Source organism: Balearica regulorum, chromosome 1 (genome assembly GCF_011004875.1).
Source record: "Balearica regulorum gibbericeps isolate bBalReg1 chromosome 1, bBalReg1.pri, whole genome shotgun sequence".
In the NCBI taxonomy this organism is placed as follows: domain Eukaryota; kingdom Metazoa; phylum Chordata; class Aves; order Gruiformes; family Gruidae; genus Balearica; species Balearica regulorum.
Window position 1 is genome coordinate 7,920,678 of NC_046184.1, and position 19,489 is coordinate 7,940,166.

General features: G+C 50.1%; 1 protein-coding gene across 10 annotated transcripts in view; it reads right to left on the reverse strand.

The window, feature by feature from the left end:
- Positions 1 to 19,489, reverse strand: part of FRMD4A (FERM domain containing 4A) — a 383,039-nt gene that overhangs the window by 126,799 nt on the left and 236,751 nt on the right. For 9 of the 10 annotated variants that reach the window (XR_012837828.1, XM_075767470.1, XM_075767639.1 and 6 more), the window contains exon 2: positions 12,172 to 12,237. Coding sequence is in view for 9 of the 10 variants with exons in the window: in XM_075767470.1 (XP_075623585.1) it covers positions 12,172 to 12,237 (66 nt within the window). In the remaining variant the exon portion in view is untranslated. Of the gene's footprint in view, positions 1 to 12,171; positions 12,238 to 12,582; positions 12,642 to 19,489 lie in introns of those variants that run through there. The other variant, XM_075767548.1, reaches the window with a different exon arrangement.

The window sequence follows — 19,489 nt, forward strand, 5'->3', positions numbered from 1 at the left end:
TTGTTCATCCCCTGCCTGCTAGTGATGAGGATGGTGAAGGTGTATCGGCAGAGTCTAAGTGGGCAAGGTATTCTCATTAGACATGTACTGCTGAAGCATCCTCAAAAGAGAGAACTAAATTAATGCAAGAATCAGTCTTCCTAGTAACCAAGAGAAACCCAACGCCACAGCCAAAACCCTCAACGTTTTTGCCTTTGAGCTGCTCAGCAGCCGGAGGCTCGTCCCACGCAATGGCCCGGCTGCCGCGCGGGGCTGCCGCACGGATGTCAGGATGGCCTCCTTCCATAAACATCAGAGAGACTGGGGAAGCATGAGCAACGGCATTGCCCACATCGCCGTGTGGATCAGAACAACTCTACGCATGAAATGCTCGTCCCGGCTTCAAAGCGAGGAGAGAAAATGAAGTGTAAATGGCTTGGCTGGTTTATTTTATTTTATTCTTCAAAAGGGCAAAGGCAAATCTCTTTAATTCATTTCTTTTCCAGGAGACAAGTGTAACTTAGAGACATTATAAGATCCACTCTGACAAGCCAAAGTCTCTAACACTGTCTGGCTGCCAAACCAGGAGGGCAGGGATGAGCTGAAAGTTGCTGGCCTGTTCACGATCTCGTCAGGTCGCATCTAGTCACCGCTGCACCTCCTGCTCCAACCCTCCCTGTATTTCTCCATCCTCCACCAAAAGCCACAGGGTTATACGCCCAGCAAAAGCCAGATTTACCTCTGCAGCTTGGCAGCCTTTTGATCCCAGTGTCCCAAAATGTGCCTGTGCCTGTGTGAGGATGAAGGGATGCCTGTCTCGCTCACCCCGTGTTATTCCAGGGGGTGAAGGGGATGCAGCTCCTGGAGACAGATGTGACAGGGGCGGCACTGCTGGCCTGTGGTCTGCTCGCACCGGAGGGACTATTCTTGTTCAGCTAACAGGAACGCCAGAGACAGGCAGCACAGCGGAGGGCAGAGTCCTCTCCAAAACCAGGGATGAATCATCAAACCAGAATCTATATTATTAATCAATTTTCCCAAAGATAAACACCTTCCAGAGATGGTGTGTTTGCTGGCTTTACCTCCAAGTGTCTGGTTTGACCTGCTACCAACATAGCATCAGCAAAATCAGGACAGAGACTGAAGCTTCCTTCCCAGGAAAGTTTAGATTTGTGCTTCTTCCTCCCCAAATATGGGCACTTTCCCGGCAAAGGTAATAACAGAAGCAGTATCGGTCAAACATAGTGGTGATGAGCCAGCTCTGAGTGCAGATAGATGGGAAAGTAAAAGACATCCTATCTGTATTAACAGCCTCTCATCCAAAAAGATTGCTTCTCCAGGAGAGGTCGGGAGAGGAATGTAAGGGGAGAACGAGTACATGTCTTGTTGCTCATGATGAGGTCATGCAGGTTTTTTTAAAGCATGACCCAATTATAAGCTGAGAGCCATCTCCGCTGTCCTGAAAATTAGAAAAGCTGATGGTTTTTCTGATGACATCCCGTATCGTGGCCGACATGAATGCCACAGGCAGCCTTTCTGTGCACGCAGAAGGCGCTGTGCCTGCCTCCCTCCTTCTCCGGGCACTGAACCCAGGGGCGTGCTGCCATCAGCAAGCTAGTGCATCCCTGGGGGGAGAGGGCAATTCGGGAAAATAAACCACCAAAGAGAGAGGCAAATCCATTTTGACATCTGATCGCCAAAAGCTTCCTCATGAGTAGGCACTTCCCCGAAATAAAGACAGAAAGGACCGACAAGGCACACACTGGAAATACAGCGAAGGTTGGGGGATGGAGATTTGTTCTATCACTTGGGGACGGCATTTTGCATCATTTCCAAAGAGACCGGGCCTAAAAACACACTCCTGGGCAAAGGCAGGGGGAATGGATGGGGATTATAGAGGGAGAGGTGGGGTGGGCAGGGCAGGAGAGCACCCAGGTCTCCCTTGGGAAGGGCAGTGTGGTCTCTTCCCATCCCCGCGCTGCCTGTCCCCAGCCTCCTGCCCCCTCTGCGTGGTCACCGATGCCTCCTTTCCCTCGCGTGCCACAGGCAGCGGGGCAAACCAGCCCCAGAAACCTTTGCTGGTAGCACCACGGTGCCAGACCCAGCTCCTCAGTGCCACTGCAGGATGTGATGCTGAAACCCTTGTCTGTGTGAGCACATGTGGGCTGCCTTAAACTAACCAGCCCGAATGCAGCGCCGCGGGCAAACTGGTCCAACCTGACACGACGCAGCCAGGGCCAGCTGCTGCGTGCAGTTACCTGCAGCAAGGGAAAGGGAAAGGAAACCATTTCCCAGTGAGATGCTACAGCTTAACACCCGTTTTGGTCAAAATGTGTGATGCCCTGAAGCCCAGGAGCCTCACTTATGGCCAAGGGTCTCGCTGTGCCGTGCCGAAGGAAGAGCCTTTTGGATGAAAATTGAGATCTTTTGTCTAAGCTGCATTTGCTTGTGGCTGAAAAGGAAAGGGAAAGGGAATAGAAAACAATTTTCTGTAAGCCGAGTCATGTAGCTTAGCCAATCAAGCCTGGCATCTCTCATTCACTATCAACCCAGTATTTGTACTGCGCAGTCCGATGGCAGCAATAAGGGGAAATGCTCCGTCCTGAAATGCTAGCTCGGATTGGAAATGCACATTTTTTACCTTGGCTTGAAAGCAAATCTGCTGTGCTGCCTTGCTTGTAATTTCTTCTGAGCTACTCTCTTGCAGACTGCTCAGTATCTCCTGAAATTGTCTGGTACATATGTTATTATTTTTCAAAATTGCTCACTCAGACCATGTTGTAAAAAAATAATTTTCTATTTCCATTTCCATTGCCTTCCAGGAGGCAGCTCTTGTCCTGTGCCACATTTAGCACTTTCTTACCTGAATTTACTATTTAGATTTCCTCATCCGTCCAGGAGGACGTGAAGGGAGCCAAAAGCGGGACTGGAGCCAAAGCGGGACTGATCTGACCACACATAACCATCCACAGCGTGAACACCCACCCAAGACCTAACTGCAGTCAAGGAGAGAAAGCATTTCAGACGATCCATTTTAGGATGAGCTCAGCTGTGCCCTACAAATGCTCTGCTCACTCCATCCATGCCACGCTCAGGCACAGACACCCACACTGTACGTGCCTTACGTTAAATGAGATTAATCTCCCCGCTGCCTACCATGGACTGAATCGGGCAGGGGCTCAGACAAGCCAGGGCCGGAGGTGAGAGGTGGGATGTGGCACCAACACAAGGGCTGGTCTACCATGAAGGAGCAGCAGTGGAGAGCAGAAGGAGCTCTATATATTTCAGCCTCATCATCCTGCTGCTAAACTGAATTTATTTCCATCTTTGCGCTTGGTAGTGCCCCATGGCTGAGCCCTGGGGAGGGGGAAGCAAGGCTGGGGGACATTGAGTTGTCCATGGCTGGAACAGCATCTCACGGGATACAATGATGTGTTTCACAGCCACTGTTGGACACTCTCAGGTTGGCCCAGGCACGAACAAAAGCTCCACTGAAGCTGTGGAGCAGCTGAGCTGGGCGGAAACAATAGTGAATTTTTGAATTTCTCCCAAGTAATTGTGAGTGAGACGTTTTCTCTGTAGTGGAGCCATTAGATGCTCAATGTGCTGTTCCTGTACTGGGGTATGTGGTGGGAGGTCACCAGGACAATTGCTCATGTGCTACAAAACTCTAGGAGTTAACTCATTGGAAAAGAAAGAGCTTTTTCCCTTCACCAGACGTTTGACCGGGATTGTCACCAGCCCCCACCCCCCACCCCGTAAGTTTGAAAAGCTCCATGTGTGCTCAAAATTAAGGGTATTTATTTGACAAATTTTAGCAGAACAACTGAAAAAAACCCAACAAACCATTGAATATCTTCACCCACGTTTGGCCAGCTGTAAAGAATATCCAGCTCTCAGCATATGCGGTATGAATAAACATCTGTCTTCAGCTTATCTCTCTCCTGACAGCTCACGGATAGCTCCCCAGCCTGTATTAGTTTAAATGCAATTTATTCTGGAAGACTGATACTAGGGGTATTGATTATGCAGTCCCTGGGAAATCACACCCTCATTTCACTGCACGGAGGAGCATGATTGCCATTCCCTGCTTATTTTCTTACGAGGCCGTAAGCAGTTTGCTGCGGGAGTCTGTTCCCCCGAGGCTCCTAACACGGCGCCTGATAGCCGTGCTGGGTTCGGTTACAGGGGTCTTAGGGCACGAGAGGAGGAAATCTGCTCTCAGCTGTGTTCAGACACCAGCAGGCAGCTCGGAAAGAGGGGAATGCGGAAAGAGGGGAACGCGCAGCATTACCGTGCCAGGGAAGCATCGCCCCCTCCAGTTAACCTCCTCAGGACCCAGAAGTACCTCTGCCACAGGCAAGGTCAGCCCTGACCCGACTCATTCTCTGGGGTCACTTTGCTCCCAGTGGCTATTGCCCCCCGCCTCCACTTGTCCCATCTTCTGCTAATGCTCCTCCCATGTCTATGCTGACCCGCAGGCGGCTGAGGAACAAATCTGGAGGGAGTGAGCTAGCCCTGCTGGGTTTCATTAATTTTCAGCTTTGCTTTCTCTAGAGCTGCTGGACCAGATTGACCTTTGCTGCACAGCAGATCCCCTTGGAAGCTCTCCATGCTCCCTCTCCATTTGGGCTTGCTGATCCCTTGCCCTGGAGCTATGCACCCTGCTTGACCTCTTCAAATCCTACTTCTGGTGAACCTCACCGACTAGCATGACCTGCCAGCTTGCTCCCACAGCCTGCCTTGCTGGCATCTGACCTTAGAGCATATTCTCCTCTGGCAGGTCCATCCCTTGAGGGCTGTCTGTAGCACAGGGGCTGTGTCCATTCTCACTGAGCATCACGGTCACCCACGGTGAGCTCAGGGGAACCTGGAGCATCCAGCACGCCCGGGAGCTTCTGGGCTTGGAGCAGCCTCTCAGGGCCAGCACCACTTTGCTGGAGCCAAGCCAGGGTGCACAGCAGAGGCTATTTCACCCCTAGTTTCAGAGCCCTGCTCAGGATTTCCTTCTGAGATGCTCATTCCACCTCCTATCCCAAATCCCTTCAGTTTTGCCCTCGTAATCGAGCCTTTCCACCTTCACCCTTCCTGAGATCCCTCTTGGCTCTTGAGCTGAATCGTTCACTCCCCACCTCTGCACATCAAATTTCTTTCTCTTCTGCCTCTGTGCTCTCCCATTTCCCACAAAACACTCTCCCCTCCAGGCTTGACTTCTGTGGGCTTCTGGGTTCACTGAAGCCTAAGCTGAGAAATGAACCCCAGAGCTACAGCCCTCCAGCCTGACACCAGATGCTCTGTAGGCCACGGATGGCAGTGGTGGATGCTTTTTGAGGGAATTAGCGAGGCTCTGTAGGGCAGCTCAACACAGTCACGCCTTGCAGGCTGAAAGGCTGGGTTTGGGAGCAGACCTGGCTCTCCTGGTTCGTTTTTCATTTTTCCGTTAATCTGGTCTAAGGCAACATCTAGGTATTGTGCAACAACCTTGTCTGCAGGAGGTGCACTGGCTGGGAAAGCCAACAACGCTCCCAGTACCACAATCCCCTTGGAGCAATGCTAAACATATTTTCCTAAAGTTATTTTTCGGTAAACAGCCAACTTTTCAGCAGAAAAGCTCTTAACTCATGGCTCACTGGTTGCTTAGCGAGACCACAGACCTGAATCTCTGGTCCAGGCTCCCACCTCCCTTTGTGCAGAGCAGTCTCTCCTCCATCCCTCCCCATCCCGTGGTGAATCCAGCCATACATTTGCCCCATTTGCAGTCACGCTTGCTGTATTTAAGATGATCAAAACTCTCAAAGGAGGACCCAAGAGGCAGACGAAGGCCAGGAGGAGTCTTTCCTGCAGGAGAGAGAAAGCTTCACACCCTTCATCTGCCAGGGGCCACAGGCTGCAGAGGGGGAATTGCATGGTTTGTCCCGGTGATGTAAATCCCACTTCAGACACTTCTACAGCTCCCAAGTTGATCCAAAGCTGTGGATCTCAAGAATTTTTAATGCCAAAGATGTTAAAAAAATCTACTTTGTTATTTTCCAAACACTTACTGAGCTGGACGACAGTCTTACTCTTTCTGTAGTAAATCAGGATTTGTTTTTGAAATCAGACGTAGACCAGAGTCCTAGCGTTGCAGCTAGTTAGGGAAAATAAAGCCTCCTTTCCAAAGGGCAGATCTAAGCACCCCTTCATTTCCAACCCATTTTAAATTATGCTCCAAATCCAATTTTTGCACATTTTTCTCAGTGCAAGTGACTGGATCCTGCCAGATTCCTAGAAGAAAACTCCACTCAAGTTCAGCCTGGTCTCCAGTTATTTGTCAGAAAACATGCTTTTTTTCCTTTGGAGAGGAGCAACACGCCAACCCACAACCTACAAAGCCACTCAGAGGACAGTTGTCAATCCAATGCTGAGCCCTTGCATTAAGACGAAGGGACATTTTCCAGCTGCTTTGTTGCAGGCGTGGAGAGGCCGGGTGGGAAGTGGGGATGCAGGGATCCTAGCTCGGACACTCACCAAGAGCATCACTGCCAGCCCATCTCAGCTCTCCATGCCCTATAGGACATACCCTATAAGGAACCCCAGCAATATATTCACCGTGCTGTTCCTGCAAGGGTGTAAGGGAAGGCAGCGGGGCCGGCAGGGCAGTACTCACCCTCTTGCCTGCTCCTGCCTCCTCGCTCCTTGCCCAGCGCTGCCTGCTGCTGCCTTCCGCAGTGATGGTTAAAAGCACTTTTGGAGCAGAGCCTGCACGCGCTGCAGGGGACCGAGCTGTCTCTCCCGCACGGCGAGGATGGCTACTGGCACCCAAACGTCTCCATTTACGGTCAGGGCTGCACGGCTGCTTTTCTGCATCACCCTGGGAGCTGGTGCTTTTAAAGGGATCCCCAGTTTTGGTAGTGAAGAAGGGCTGGACTCCATTTTTCTGCAATTTTTGTGGCTTCCCAGGGGAGATTCAGCCTGGTTCCTGGGGCTTGTTTATCCTGCTCTGAGGATGGGATATATTGCTGTGGTCCTCACACAAAACTTCTATCCACAATTAGACAGCTTCTTCCCAACGGCAGGCAGGTGCCATCCTCCGTACCTCCTGAAGGGGAACCTTTGCTCACCATGCCAGCCCACGTAACCACCCTGCTTACTGGCATACAAAAGTGAGGCAGCAAGAAAACGCGGGAAAACCCCCGTTGACTGCAATTTCCTGACCATAAACAATACTGAAAATATTGCAGAAACTCTTAACAGCATCTTGGCAGGAAAGCAGAACATTTTATTTCTCCCTCTAACCATTATTAGTGGAGTTATTGCTCTCAAAAGGTGCTGCGTTGTCCCCAGGACAGCATGCCTCAGCCTGGCCCCAGCGAAGCTGAGCCTGGAGGAGCAAGGGACACCGGTGCTGAGCACCTCCACCGGGATGGCCACGCTGGTGACAGCCATCCCTGCGGCAGTGAGTCATGAGCCCACGAGGCATCTCGCCAGCCTGGCGTTGGCTCACAGCTACCAGCGTCTCCCAGTCTGGAGTGGTTGCTGGGAACGAGATGCTGAAGCACAGCAGGCATGCTGGACACGAGTCCTGGGCTTTTGAAGGACTCCTGATCCGCTCAAAGCAGAGTCCGTACACAAGGCAAAAAGGTTGGAAAGGGATGTTCTGCGCATCTCATTGATTTTGGCTGTGCGTATACATGCATCGCTGTTCACGTGGTTTTGGATGCACTTACATCACGGCTCGGAGATAGAAACACTGCAAGCTTACCTAGCTTACCCCGAGCTGTTTGGGTAGCAAGAGTTACTTAAGAAGCGGTAACACGGACATCCCGGTGGGTTAACCACCCAAATACCTACAGACGAGCGTGGTGCTGACCCCCAGGTCTCTCCCTGGCTCTTCCAAAGCAGGCTCAGTGCTCCTCGGGAAGAAGGTTAGAAACAAAAAGCCCGGTTATTTCCTCCGATCAAATTTCAGAGCTCTCCAGACCCCACGGACGGCTCTGCTACGAGCCTCGGATGAGCTCTATTTCTGCAATAACTCTTCCAGAGAGAAAGAATTAGGAGGCTTAACACTTTGGGATGACAGTTGCTGGAGCCGCTGTCAGATAACAGGCACAGGAGCCGGGAACGAGCCAGGCTGCCGGATTCAGCCAGCCCAGAAAAAAGCCGTGTTTATAAAAACCCACATGAAAAGGAACAAATTGGCAATTACGCAAAAGTCTTTAAATAAAGCAACACAACCTTTCATGTGCAACAGACGAATGATACATGGTCACAGGGAAATAATATAACAGATAGGGAGGCTGAGAGCGGGGAATGTGAGCAAATCCATTTTCCAGAAGCAAGAAAAGGGACTCACTCGCTGAAAAGGATTAGCTAGATAAAGCCAAACACTTAAAAAAAACTCCCAACATATTAGAAAGTAAACATGCATCAAACAGAAACAGGAAAAAAAACCCCAGATTGTAAGAAGATCCAAGGAGCCACGCTCTGCTCCTGCTCAGAAAGAAAACGCTGTCAAAAATACCCTACGTAAACTCGCCACACACACCAGATCATCAACAGGCATTTATCAAACGAAACACATACCAAATGCAACTCTTCTTCCTAATCCCAAGTCAAACAGGCTTTGAGTTTCAGACCCTCAGGAAGAGATTTCCATATGATCCTCCTCTGTCTCCATTTATGATTAGCATAAAATTTCAGCATTTATCTGACAAAACACATTGGGGAGGACTTTCTTTTATCTGCAAAGCCCGTGTTTCTGCTTTTCCTTAGCTGCTGCTGTACCACTCTGCCGCCGCTCCACTCGGGAGGAAAAGCCTTTAGCCAAGACCCTTTGATTGACTGAACCCAGGATCGCTTTCCTGGTGGTGGTAACCCCAAGCCCTGCCGTTATGTGCCAACACCGAAGCAAGCCAGCATTCACAGAAAGGGGGTAGAAACGCTGCCTCCGAGCCAAAATCTTACTTTTGGGGCTCGGTAATGCAAATAAACCATATGTGTGCGAGGGGTCCCACTGGCAATAGCTGTGTGGCCGGTCTGAGGAGTCTTTGCAGTTTTGGGAGAGAATTTGTGGTGTCGAAAGGTTTCAACGTGGTCTGGCGGAACCGTCGCGTAGAGCCAAGGCTGACTCTTGCGAGCAGCCGCACAAGCACGGTTAGCGCTTGCCGTCCTCCTGCAGCCTGAGGTATGGTCCTCGTTAACCATCAATTGATATGTTTCAAACGACATATTCATTAACCCCCGAGTCTGATCACAGCTAATTCACAGACAAAAAAAGGGAGTACATTTGCTTAATACACTGCTTTTTCTAAATGCCATGATCGTTCCCAGATGCGTCTCTTTCTGCCCAGCAGCACTCGAGGCAGCAGGAGAGGAAATAATTTCAGCTCCCCAGAGTCACCGGCCTAAGCAGTTTCAAGATGCTCCGGGAGCCCTCCTGCATCCGTTCGAGGGAGCTAAACTCATCAGATCCAGCTTCTTCTCCTGGTTTTTTCCACCCCAAAATACATCAGCAGGATCCCTGAGCCCTTTTCTAAGCAGAGCACTTGATATCACACGCACAAGCGCTGCAAGGCCGCGTGGAGCCCGATCCAGGTGAGGACGGTATTTTGACCTCGCCCGTGGCAGAGAAATCACTTCTACCGATTCCCAGCGGTCTCTCCTAAACTTGCCACAAGTGTGTGAAATTACCTACGGAAAAGCTTCCAGGAAAGGTTGAGGTTGGTGGGAAGGAGGAAATTTCACACGAGAATTTAGGAACTCTGCTCTCGAGCGATTCAAGCCAACGCAGGTCTAGATGTTAAGGCCCAACGCAGCTATGGAGGAACCCCTCTCATGGCATAAATCAGCAAATCAGCCTCCGCTTCAGCCCGTGGCAAGATACCCACAGAAAAATACAGCTTTGAAGTGACAGCCAGAAGCTCGGGGTTGGGTGAACGTTTTATTTACAGCTCCTTATTCAGTTCAGCTACGAGATAAGGTAATAATAAAAATAACGGCACTCAGAACTTACAAAGCAACTTTTATCTGAAATCTCACCACAAATTACAAACAATACGGGTCAGGTGGGGAGATTTCCCCTGGCAAAGTGCACGTTGCTCCTGGAGGGAGCCTAGTCGGTTGAGGACCCACCGGGGCAAAGCGCTATTCATCTGGGTAACATCAGCCCGCTCCTGCCCCGAGCGGAGCAGCCCTAGGACCACCCCAAAGCTGGTGGCTTTGACCGTGCTTTACAGGCAGGGAAACCAAAGTGCGGTGCCCACGCCTGCAAAGAATATCGATATTGGGGACATACTCGAGTCCAAACATCCTCTTCCTCTGCCGTCTGCTCCACCCAAAAGTGATTTATTTACTATTGCCCTGCGTAGAGGCTACCTAACAGCAGTGAAAAGCCTCGTTTAAGGAAAAAGCATCTGAGATGCCTCAGCGTGCAATCCTGTACCCGCAGGGGCACGGTGGTGCTCAGAGATCTAGGTCAACCTGCATGCAACAGAGGTTACTGCTTTTTCTGGGCATGAAATTTTCATAATCATCCCTCCTGGCTTTCCCCATTTCTCCATTCATATGTTACTTGAAAACAGCAGAACAATTTATTGTACGAATAAAATTCAACCACGGGTCACTTGCAAACTAGTTAGTGTGATTTACAGAGCAATTAGCTTCCTATATTGATTACGAGAAATTCCCATTGAAGGTGTGATCAAACACTTTAAAAAACTAATATTACGTGATATTGTTTCTGCTCACGCAGCAGTGGACACAGAACTTCCCAAACCAGCCTCCTCGACTGTCATCTTCACTGTGGTTTTTTTGTGCTGTTGATAAAAACCCCAAATAAGCAGCTTGGCCAGGGCAGCTCATATAGATTTCCCGCAGTATATTTTAAACTGGGATTATTAATATTGTGAGCAGTGCTTTAGCAGAGCTGTTCTCCAACAGCCCATTCATTTTTAATTGAACTAAGAAAAATTTAAAAAGGCATTTATATGAAATAGGAAGCCAAGTGCTGTGCACTTGCGATGAAGGTGGCTGAACTTCCTGCAAGCCCGGTGTGGCCTGGTGCAGGGATGCTCGCCGTGCCGAGACCATTTCTATGGTGTTTTGTTTTAATCAGTCATTCTGATTTAGCTGTTTTTATTCCAGCCCTGGCCTGGCTCGTTCACGGTTATCCAGGCACTCTCTGACCACACCGAGTGTCACAGGAAGCTGAGGAATTTCACCTCCTCGGTGACGATGTGCTTGAAAAAACGTTACCATTAGCATTTTGTTAATGGTATTTTTAAGCATCTTTCCAGAAAGCGAGGCTGAATGTGCTTCCGGTGATTCAAGTCACCGCCAGCAATCCCCATTCAGGGGGTAGTGCTGGGGAGGATCCTGCCCCCCTCCCAGCTTATCAGCTGCACTATGGGAAGTTTCATTTCCTGCTCCTTGGGCTGCCTGTGGCTGGCTGGCCGGCAGCGTTTGTGAAAGGAAAGGCATTCTTCTAATTCTTGTTATTAACCCGTTGGTGATCTCTGAGACACGAGCCAAAATTGTCAGAAAAGCGCAGGATGCTGCAGCTTCCATCAGCCTGTCATTACACAGCACCAGACTCTCATTTTTCCTTATTTTCCATTTTTTTTTTTTTTAAATAAAAAATAAGGCAGATGGAGCACAGACTTATTCTAACGCGTGTTTGTGTTTGACACATTTTACAACCTCTGTAACATCTCAAGCAATGCCTGCCCGTGGCCCCGCCACCGCAGCCTTTTCTCCCGGCGCAGGTGGGTGCATGGGGCACAGCCGCCTCCGGCGTGGGGCCCGGCATCGTACCCCACCAACTGAGGATGGCAGGTAGAGAAGATGATAAAAATGAATGCTGGAGGTATTTTAAACAGATGCAATACATTTCTCAAAGCTAAGCAACGCCTCAAAAATAGCTGAGGGATATAGTAACAGTGTCAGAAATGACCAGAGCTGCTTTTCTGTCTCACTGGCAGTGAATGGGACAGTTTTGGCACAGAATAAAGGAAAATATGTCTTGAATCAGTTCTTCCCACAGATCTGTCTTTGCAGATCCTTCCCACCCAACACTAATGCAGCTTTCCTGAGCTCTGCAGGCAATCACGGCGTGAAGTTGCTGAGAAAACCAGCTGAAACCCCTTTCCTCTCCCCACCCGGGCAAAACCCCCCAGCCGTAGCAAACTATCGCATGGCGAAACGTGCAGTTACTACCTGAACGAGGAGCTCCAGCTTCCTGTCGTCAAGGAGGTGCACTTGGCATCTGCGGCCCTCCGTCATCTGTAAGAGAGAAGAGACACGCGTGTCAGCGCGCTCGGCTTTCCAGCTCGGCACGTGGCTGCCGGCTCCCGCGGCACAAATTGGAGGCTTTCATTTGCTGCGGTGCTTTTAGTTTTTGTTTTGTTTGTGGGTTGTGTTTTTTTTTTTTTTTTTTAATTAATCCCCCTTCTTTTGGCATTGGCGAAAAGAAAAGGCTGGAAGGAGAAAAAGAAAAGCCACCCCAGTAGCTGTCACGGAGCAGCCTGTGGTGTCTGCTTGGACACAGCTGCTGGGAGGAGGTCGTTCCAGTGTGAAAAATGGGGCCAGGGGGACAGTTTGCAGCACGGGGGCCCCGACATTTCATACCTCAGCCTCTGGCTTCGCAGCCAGCTTGGCTGGTGGAGGAGACATCCAGACAAGTTTCCCCCAAGCCCCTCAACAGGAGTGATTCACACCCCGGAGGCAGCGCAGAGCAAGCAAGGCTCCTCCCTGGGCCGTGCTGATGGTGCTCCCTGGGGTTCCACCAGCTGCTCGTTTGGGCCTGGATCCCAAATGGGCTTGTCCTGCTTGGGGTGTCCTGTTTAAGATGTACCACGGGAGCCACTTGTGATAGTATTATACTGGTCCAAAGGTGCTTCTATACCAGTATAGTTTATTACAACTGTTAACAAATTATATCAATAAAACTTTTAGGTATAGAAGACATATAAGATTTCCAAGGCCAGGTTGGATGGGGCTTTGGGCAACCTGGGCTAGTGTGTCCCTGCCCATGGCAGTGGGGTTGGAACTGGATGGGCTTTAAGGTCCCTTCCAACCCAAACCATTCCATGATTCCAAGGTCCTGTAGATTGGTGTGCTAAGAAATAAATGAGCAGTGGCCTGAGGAAACTCCTCTACAGTCCTTTCCTGGCTCTCCTTGTGCACAGACCACCATAAGCGAGGAACAACTTTTTAGAGTTACAGCTCACAACTCAGCCTCGCAAAGCCCTTCAGCGCGCACAGGCACAATCCCACTATCTGCTAATGGGATATGGACCGCCTAAGCCTCTTTGGCTCTTGGAAATCCCTTCCTCAGCACGACTTAGGCAGCATGCAGCAGCCCCCCTGGCATTGGCTTGCCCCACAACATGCATGCCTGGACCCACAGCGGCACAGACCCAGCTCAGCCCCACGGCGTGGTTTAGTCCCCCAGGGACCCGTCACCCTCCAGCCCTCCTTCCTGAGCACTGCATGGATTCCCAGCTCAATTTAATGATATTTCTTCCATAGTGAGTCCTAAAGCATCACCAGAAAGGAGCAGAGGGTCCACAGGAGCCTGGCAGCGGGGGTACAGGCTGCTGGGGATGTGACTGCGCAGCACCCTGGGCATTTCTGTCCTCAGCCATCACCTCTCCCCACTGGTGCCAGCTGAGCTGAGCCCCCGATGCAAAGCTGCCTTGCAGAGAGCTGGGAGATGTGGGCTCGGGGGGTTAACTGAGGACAGCTCGGCTTTCTGCTTTCGCTCTGCGGGTTAAAAATCACCCACTCCTGTGGCTTGATGGGGCTGCATACGCTTGCATCCAGGAGGCAGTGGCGCATGTCCCACCACCAACTTTGTCTGTTCGAGAGCCCAGGCGGTGCGTGACCATTGCCGTGGGGTCTGCAACCTTGGCTGTGTACACCAGCATTGCCCTCATCCAGCTGGTTGCCGGCTCTTGGCACAGGAGCCTGCCAGGGTCTCCTGGGTGCTCCCGTCCTCCCTCTTACCAGGTCTGTCCCACATCCATCTCCCCCTTTCCTGGGGCCAGGACAGACGGCGTCTTACCCTGACCCCGGCCTCTTCCCCATAGCAAAAATTCAGATGTGCCAACAACTCTGTTGAGCCTCAAGCTGGCCATGCAAGATATGGAGTTTATTATGAGACAACTTTAGTCAAAACAAGCTTTTCCCTTCAACTGACCCCAAATTTACAATCCTGGAATGCACAATCCCTTGCGATCCAAGCAGACTTTACCCCCGTTGTTATTCACGCCAGGACGCCTCTGGAGTATCGTGCACGCTAAATAACATCGCTTTCCTTCTCATTTTCTGTGAGCACAACTGGAACCCTGGCATTGCAGCCAAAGGAAAGCCTTGTAAAACAAGGCTTCTCATAAATGTCAGCCAGTTACCGCCGTGGCAATAAATTGTCTTCTTACGAGAGTTTCCTCCGGTAAGTAATGCTATGCAAAATATGGCTTTTCATAAGGTATATTACTTGGTGAGTGAGATTTTTTCCTATGAACTCTGTATTAAACAGCTTTCAGCTCAGTTGTAAAGCTACGCCAGAGGCTCGCAGAAGGGCTTTGCAATGTTTTGCCCTGCTTGGAGTAAGAGTGGTGTGGGTTGTGTTCACCTGGGTGCAGGGAGCTGCAAGCTTTCTCTGCTGGGCTTCCCCAGCAGATAAAACTCCAAGTGGCTGAGCTCCGCTCTGGCATGTCTCTCATCCTCCTACTGCCACATATCTGCTGCATCCCCAAGATGGTGACTATGTACTGATATTCCAGTTTTAATATGAGTTGACCCAATGCAAGAGATAAAGCAGTGAGTTTATCATGGTGGTAACATGCGATGGCGGGGATGGAAACGCAGTGCAGCTCTCACGTGTTACGCTCCATCAGTTATACCAAAATTGAAATAAGAATAAAAGAAGGTGAAAGGGGGAAGAGGGAAAATTTTCTGAGATGTTTGACTTTGTGCTTTAGTGTTTCAGCAAAGCACTTGCTTTCCCTGTGGAGCTGCTTTAGCTCTCCACGCTTTTCCAACCCAGAGTTTTGTATCCCCTTAGTGCTTTCACTGCTTAAAGATATCCCAAATGCAAACAGCTGGCAACATGGAGTATCTGAATAAAGTGAAGCTCTGAAATGCGGCACATGATGGTTGGCTAAATGCAAAGCTTTTCATGAACCTCACTTGCAGGAAAGGGGGATGGAAGAGGAGTGAAGGGAAGGAGAGCACACTGCTTTCACACCAGCTAGTCCCCAGCGGTTCTGTCCATCAGCAAAGTTGGCTGTCAAAGACCACGATCGTTTTTACAGTTTGATCACGCAGTGGGTGAGCACACAGCAAGGCATGAACTTTATTTCTTTAGTGCCACCTTGTTTCTGTGCCTCTCCGTGGTTTGAAGGTTCATGCTACAGGCTAATGACCCCAGCTGGTGGCCTGCAGTCTGTTTCCACCTAGGCTTCTCTGCACAAGAGAGGGTGACGAGCTGCTGCAGGAGCTGGAGAGGATGCACCAGCCACTGCACAGGCTCAGGGGAAGAAAGACACCCAGCCCTGGCCCCTGCTCCCAGCCCCAGGTACCAACACAGATGATGAAGGACCTTCTGGTTTTGTCTTGGCTGATACCTTGAAGCTCAGAAGGACCACAATGTATGTGGTATGTGGCTGGAGATCTGCCACAGTATTTCCTTCTGTAGGCAGGATGCCCAGCCATGGGCCTTTTCACTTCCCTTTGAAACAAATGATGCTTTCCAAGAGAGAAGAAAAGAAAGTAGACAGACTTCCTACTTGATACAAGCTAAAATATGATGATCCTGCGCCCTCCCTCCTTTCTGTTTTATGATTCCACCAGGTGCCTGAAGCCCACGTTATGTGCTTTTTTCATCATCAGATCAATACAACCTCTGCTAGTTTGTCAGAGCAAGAAACAGGAACGTTTCAAAGCACAGTGAGAAGGAACTGATTTAGCACAGTCTGTCTGCGTGAAAGATGCTGCTTCTGACACATTGCAAATTGGCTGATCCGTGGTATCTGCTGCACTGCGATGGATGGGGCTGTGGCTGGCTCCAGGGGAACAAGTCATGGAACCCCTTCTGCTTCTCTATGTAACCAGAGAAGGGAAATCAACACCAAAGCACCATAGATGGGAATGTGGGAGCAGGAGGTCGCTAAGCATAAGCTGAGCAGCACCAGAGTTTAGATGGAGGATGACTACAAGGAGTGAATCAAGGTTCTCCACTCCCAAGGCTCTTACCCAGAGAAGGATGAGGGGAACTGAGAGCTAAGAGGCACAAAGGCATGGCTTTCCCTTAACCATGGAAAAGCAAAATCCCAGCAAAAAGACAAGAAGCAATGGTTGAGCAGAGCTGTTGACAGAAGAGAAGGATACTTGGTGTGGCAGGGAAGTGGGGGAGTTTGCTCCTGATCAAGTCCTGGCTTTCACTGTGAGCTCAGTGACTGAGTTTCCCTGTACCAACACACACCCCAGGATCATTCTGGAGTGCAAGAGCCCTCCACCCCAACTCCACAAAGTAAAAAGCCAAGTGTCTTGTTCAGCCTAGCAGTGAGGAAGCCCTTGATGCTGAAAGCAGAGAGAACTTTCAGACATTTCAAGTTAGGCAAGACAATTCCTAGGTGAGCTCCATGGTTGTGCCTGCTGCTTGCTCAGCCTTCCAACAGCCAAGGATGCTGTATCCACATCCCCCCCCCCCCCCCCCCCCCCCAAATTTCTGATGCTTCTCAAGATGTGCGAAGAGGTAGGACTGTGTTACACACTCCTGAGTGCTAACAGTTCATCCATATGGCAGGGAGCTGCACACGCCGGGTGTGAATATGGGCGACATGCATTTCATGGGCCAGACTTATCACGAACTCAGATGGAAATTATGCATCAAAATACAGAACAGATTTTTTTTTTCCCACCCAAAACAGCTTAGTACGTCAGATGTTTCTGAAAATCTGCCACTTTTAGTGCCTGCACATGCAGCATGACCCAAGCGTTTGATGAGCTGAACTCAAGCACTTTAAAAAAGCTCTGTCGCTTATGTACATGAGTGTGTAAAGACTAGGGATAATATATCTCCAATACACAAACACAGATGGTGCTTGTAAGGCACAGGAAGATCTGAAGCAATGTGTTTGTGTGGATGAGGTGGATTAGTGTGCAGGAGAGCTGATCATACACAAGGCATGCGTGCATTCTCTGCTCCTTGGCTCCTGCACCTTGAGGATGGAAAAACTGATGCTGACGTCCTTTGCAAAACGCTTTGAGAACCGTCAGTGACAACAAGACCTGACATACACACTTGTTCACTTTAATAAAGGGATGCTACAGAAAGGAAATATCTCTTGTGGTTACTCATGGGATCTTCTGGAACGTAGCTGTTTTTCTCAAGGAAAGGACGTTTTAGTTACCTTTATCACAAGACTTTATATCTCCTTTGGAGGCTCCTACCCAAATATTTACACAATATATTTCCTAGGGAAGGCAGGCTGGCGGTTGTTTTGCTCTGCGGCATGAACTGCTCTGGTGACTGCCCTCCTCTCTATTCATCTTCGCCGTAACTCCAAACATTGTCTCGGAGAATCCTGTAAACTGTCTGTGACACAGCCTGAAAACCCGCACCGTGCTCAGCTAATCCCTGTACGCCCGTCACTTCGTCACTAAATTATCAGCAACTGCCCACAGAACTGCTCCATCCAACACAAACAGCGAAGGCGAAGGGAGGAAACAGCTCCAAAGGGAACCTTTCCCTTTCAGAATGAAAAAACCCTCCTGGTGAAAGCACCGTCACACTAAATAGCTCAAAGGCACCAAATGCAAATGCTATTTACAATGGCAGTTCTATAAATATCCGCGGCATGTTTCATTAGCCGGTGACTGCAGAAATAAAGAGGAATACGGCTTATTCTTCCATGACTCAAATCAGAAACTATAATTGGAGGCAGAATATTTCCTAAATGCTCGCTGCCTATATGGGAGGCAATTACTGTGCTGAATACACAAAAATCTGTGTCGCTTTGCCCACCGTTTGGACAGACCCGCTGAAAGGAGATAGGGAGAGATGACAGCCCGCTGATTACAATAAACTATTGGATTAAACACCCTGCTCCCACTTGACCACTTCTTACTGCCTTCTCATTGTGGCAACTCCTAAGCTTGTGGAGAGAGAGAGAGGGGGAAAACGTAGTGTGCTTTCAATGTGTGCACAGTTTATTCTGTGCATGTGGCAGCACTTTGCTGAATCAGGTCTGGCCTTGCAAACGGCTGTCTGTCGCACTGACCAGCACTGTCTCTTCGCTTGCTTGCATCCATATGTCATCTCCTGTCCTACACTCACACTTCAAGATCCTGGAGGAATGGACTATTTTTCTTTTTTATGCCGTGTGTTCTGAGACCGTCCTCCACAGTCGCTGGTCTGCATCAGCACCTAATAAATAATTCCGACGGTGACTGGGATGAGGACGGCTGCGAGATAGTGTGCAAAGAGCTGAGCCACATGGCCGATTCTTGCACGAGCACCCGGGCAGAGGGGACACGGCCACAGCTGGCTCTGTGGTGTGGTGGGAAGGGCAGCAGCACTGGCCGGGCGGCTGGGGAGCAGGCAATGCTCCGCCCAGAGGGGCCTGCCCTTGGGGTTTGGCCTTTTCTGCAGTCCTTTGGTTATGACTCGGTGAAAGCAAGCCCTGAAGAAGGGGAGGAAGATGACTGTTAGTCCAGCTTGGTTCATCCATCCCAGCCACAGGGCTTGCACGCCGCCCTGCGCTGGCATGCACGTCACCGTGGTTTGCAGCACTGCTTGTGCCATCTCGCTGTCCACGTCCAAAGCCCGTGTGCACACTCGCTTCCCGTGCTCCTCCTCTGCACCAGAATGGGCCGTATTCAGGCAGGCTGGCTTCCACCTGAGCCTCCGTGGCTCAAAGCTCTGAGGATGGGGAGACAGTCAGGAGAAACTGTTGTTTCTGAGAACAGTCGTCATTTCTACCATTCAGCCTAGAGAAGAGGAGACTGAGGGAGATCTCACCACAGCCTGCAGCTTCCTCACGAGGGGGAGTGAAGGGGCAGGCACTGATCTCCTCCCTCTGGTGACCAGTGATAGAACCCATGGGAATGGAATGAGGCTGCGATGGGGAAGGTTTAGGTTGGATATCAGGAAAAGGTTCTTCACTGAGAGGGTGGTCAGGCACTGGAACAGGCTCCCCAGGGAACGGGTCACAGCACCGAGCTTGACAGAGTTCAAGAAGCATCTGGATAACGCTCTCAGTCATATGCTCTGATTTGGCTGGTCCTGTGTGGAGCCAGGAGCTGGACTCGATGATCCTTATGGGTCCCTTCCAACTCAGGACATTCTATGATTCTATGATTCTAATTTCCATGAGTCTTTCCTAAACCAATAGTGGAAAATCTGGTTTGTAATTATTTTTTGAAGAGAGAGAGAAAAATTATTTTGATTTGGCACAAGGCTCCCGGCATACGAAGCATAGGTCTCTATAGCCTGCCTTGCCTGTAAAGGTCAGCGACCCAGTACGTG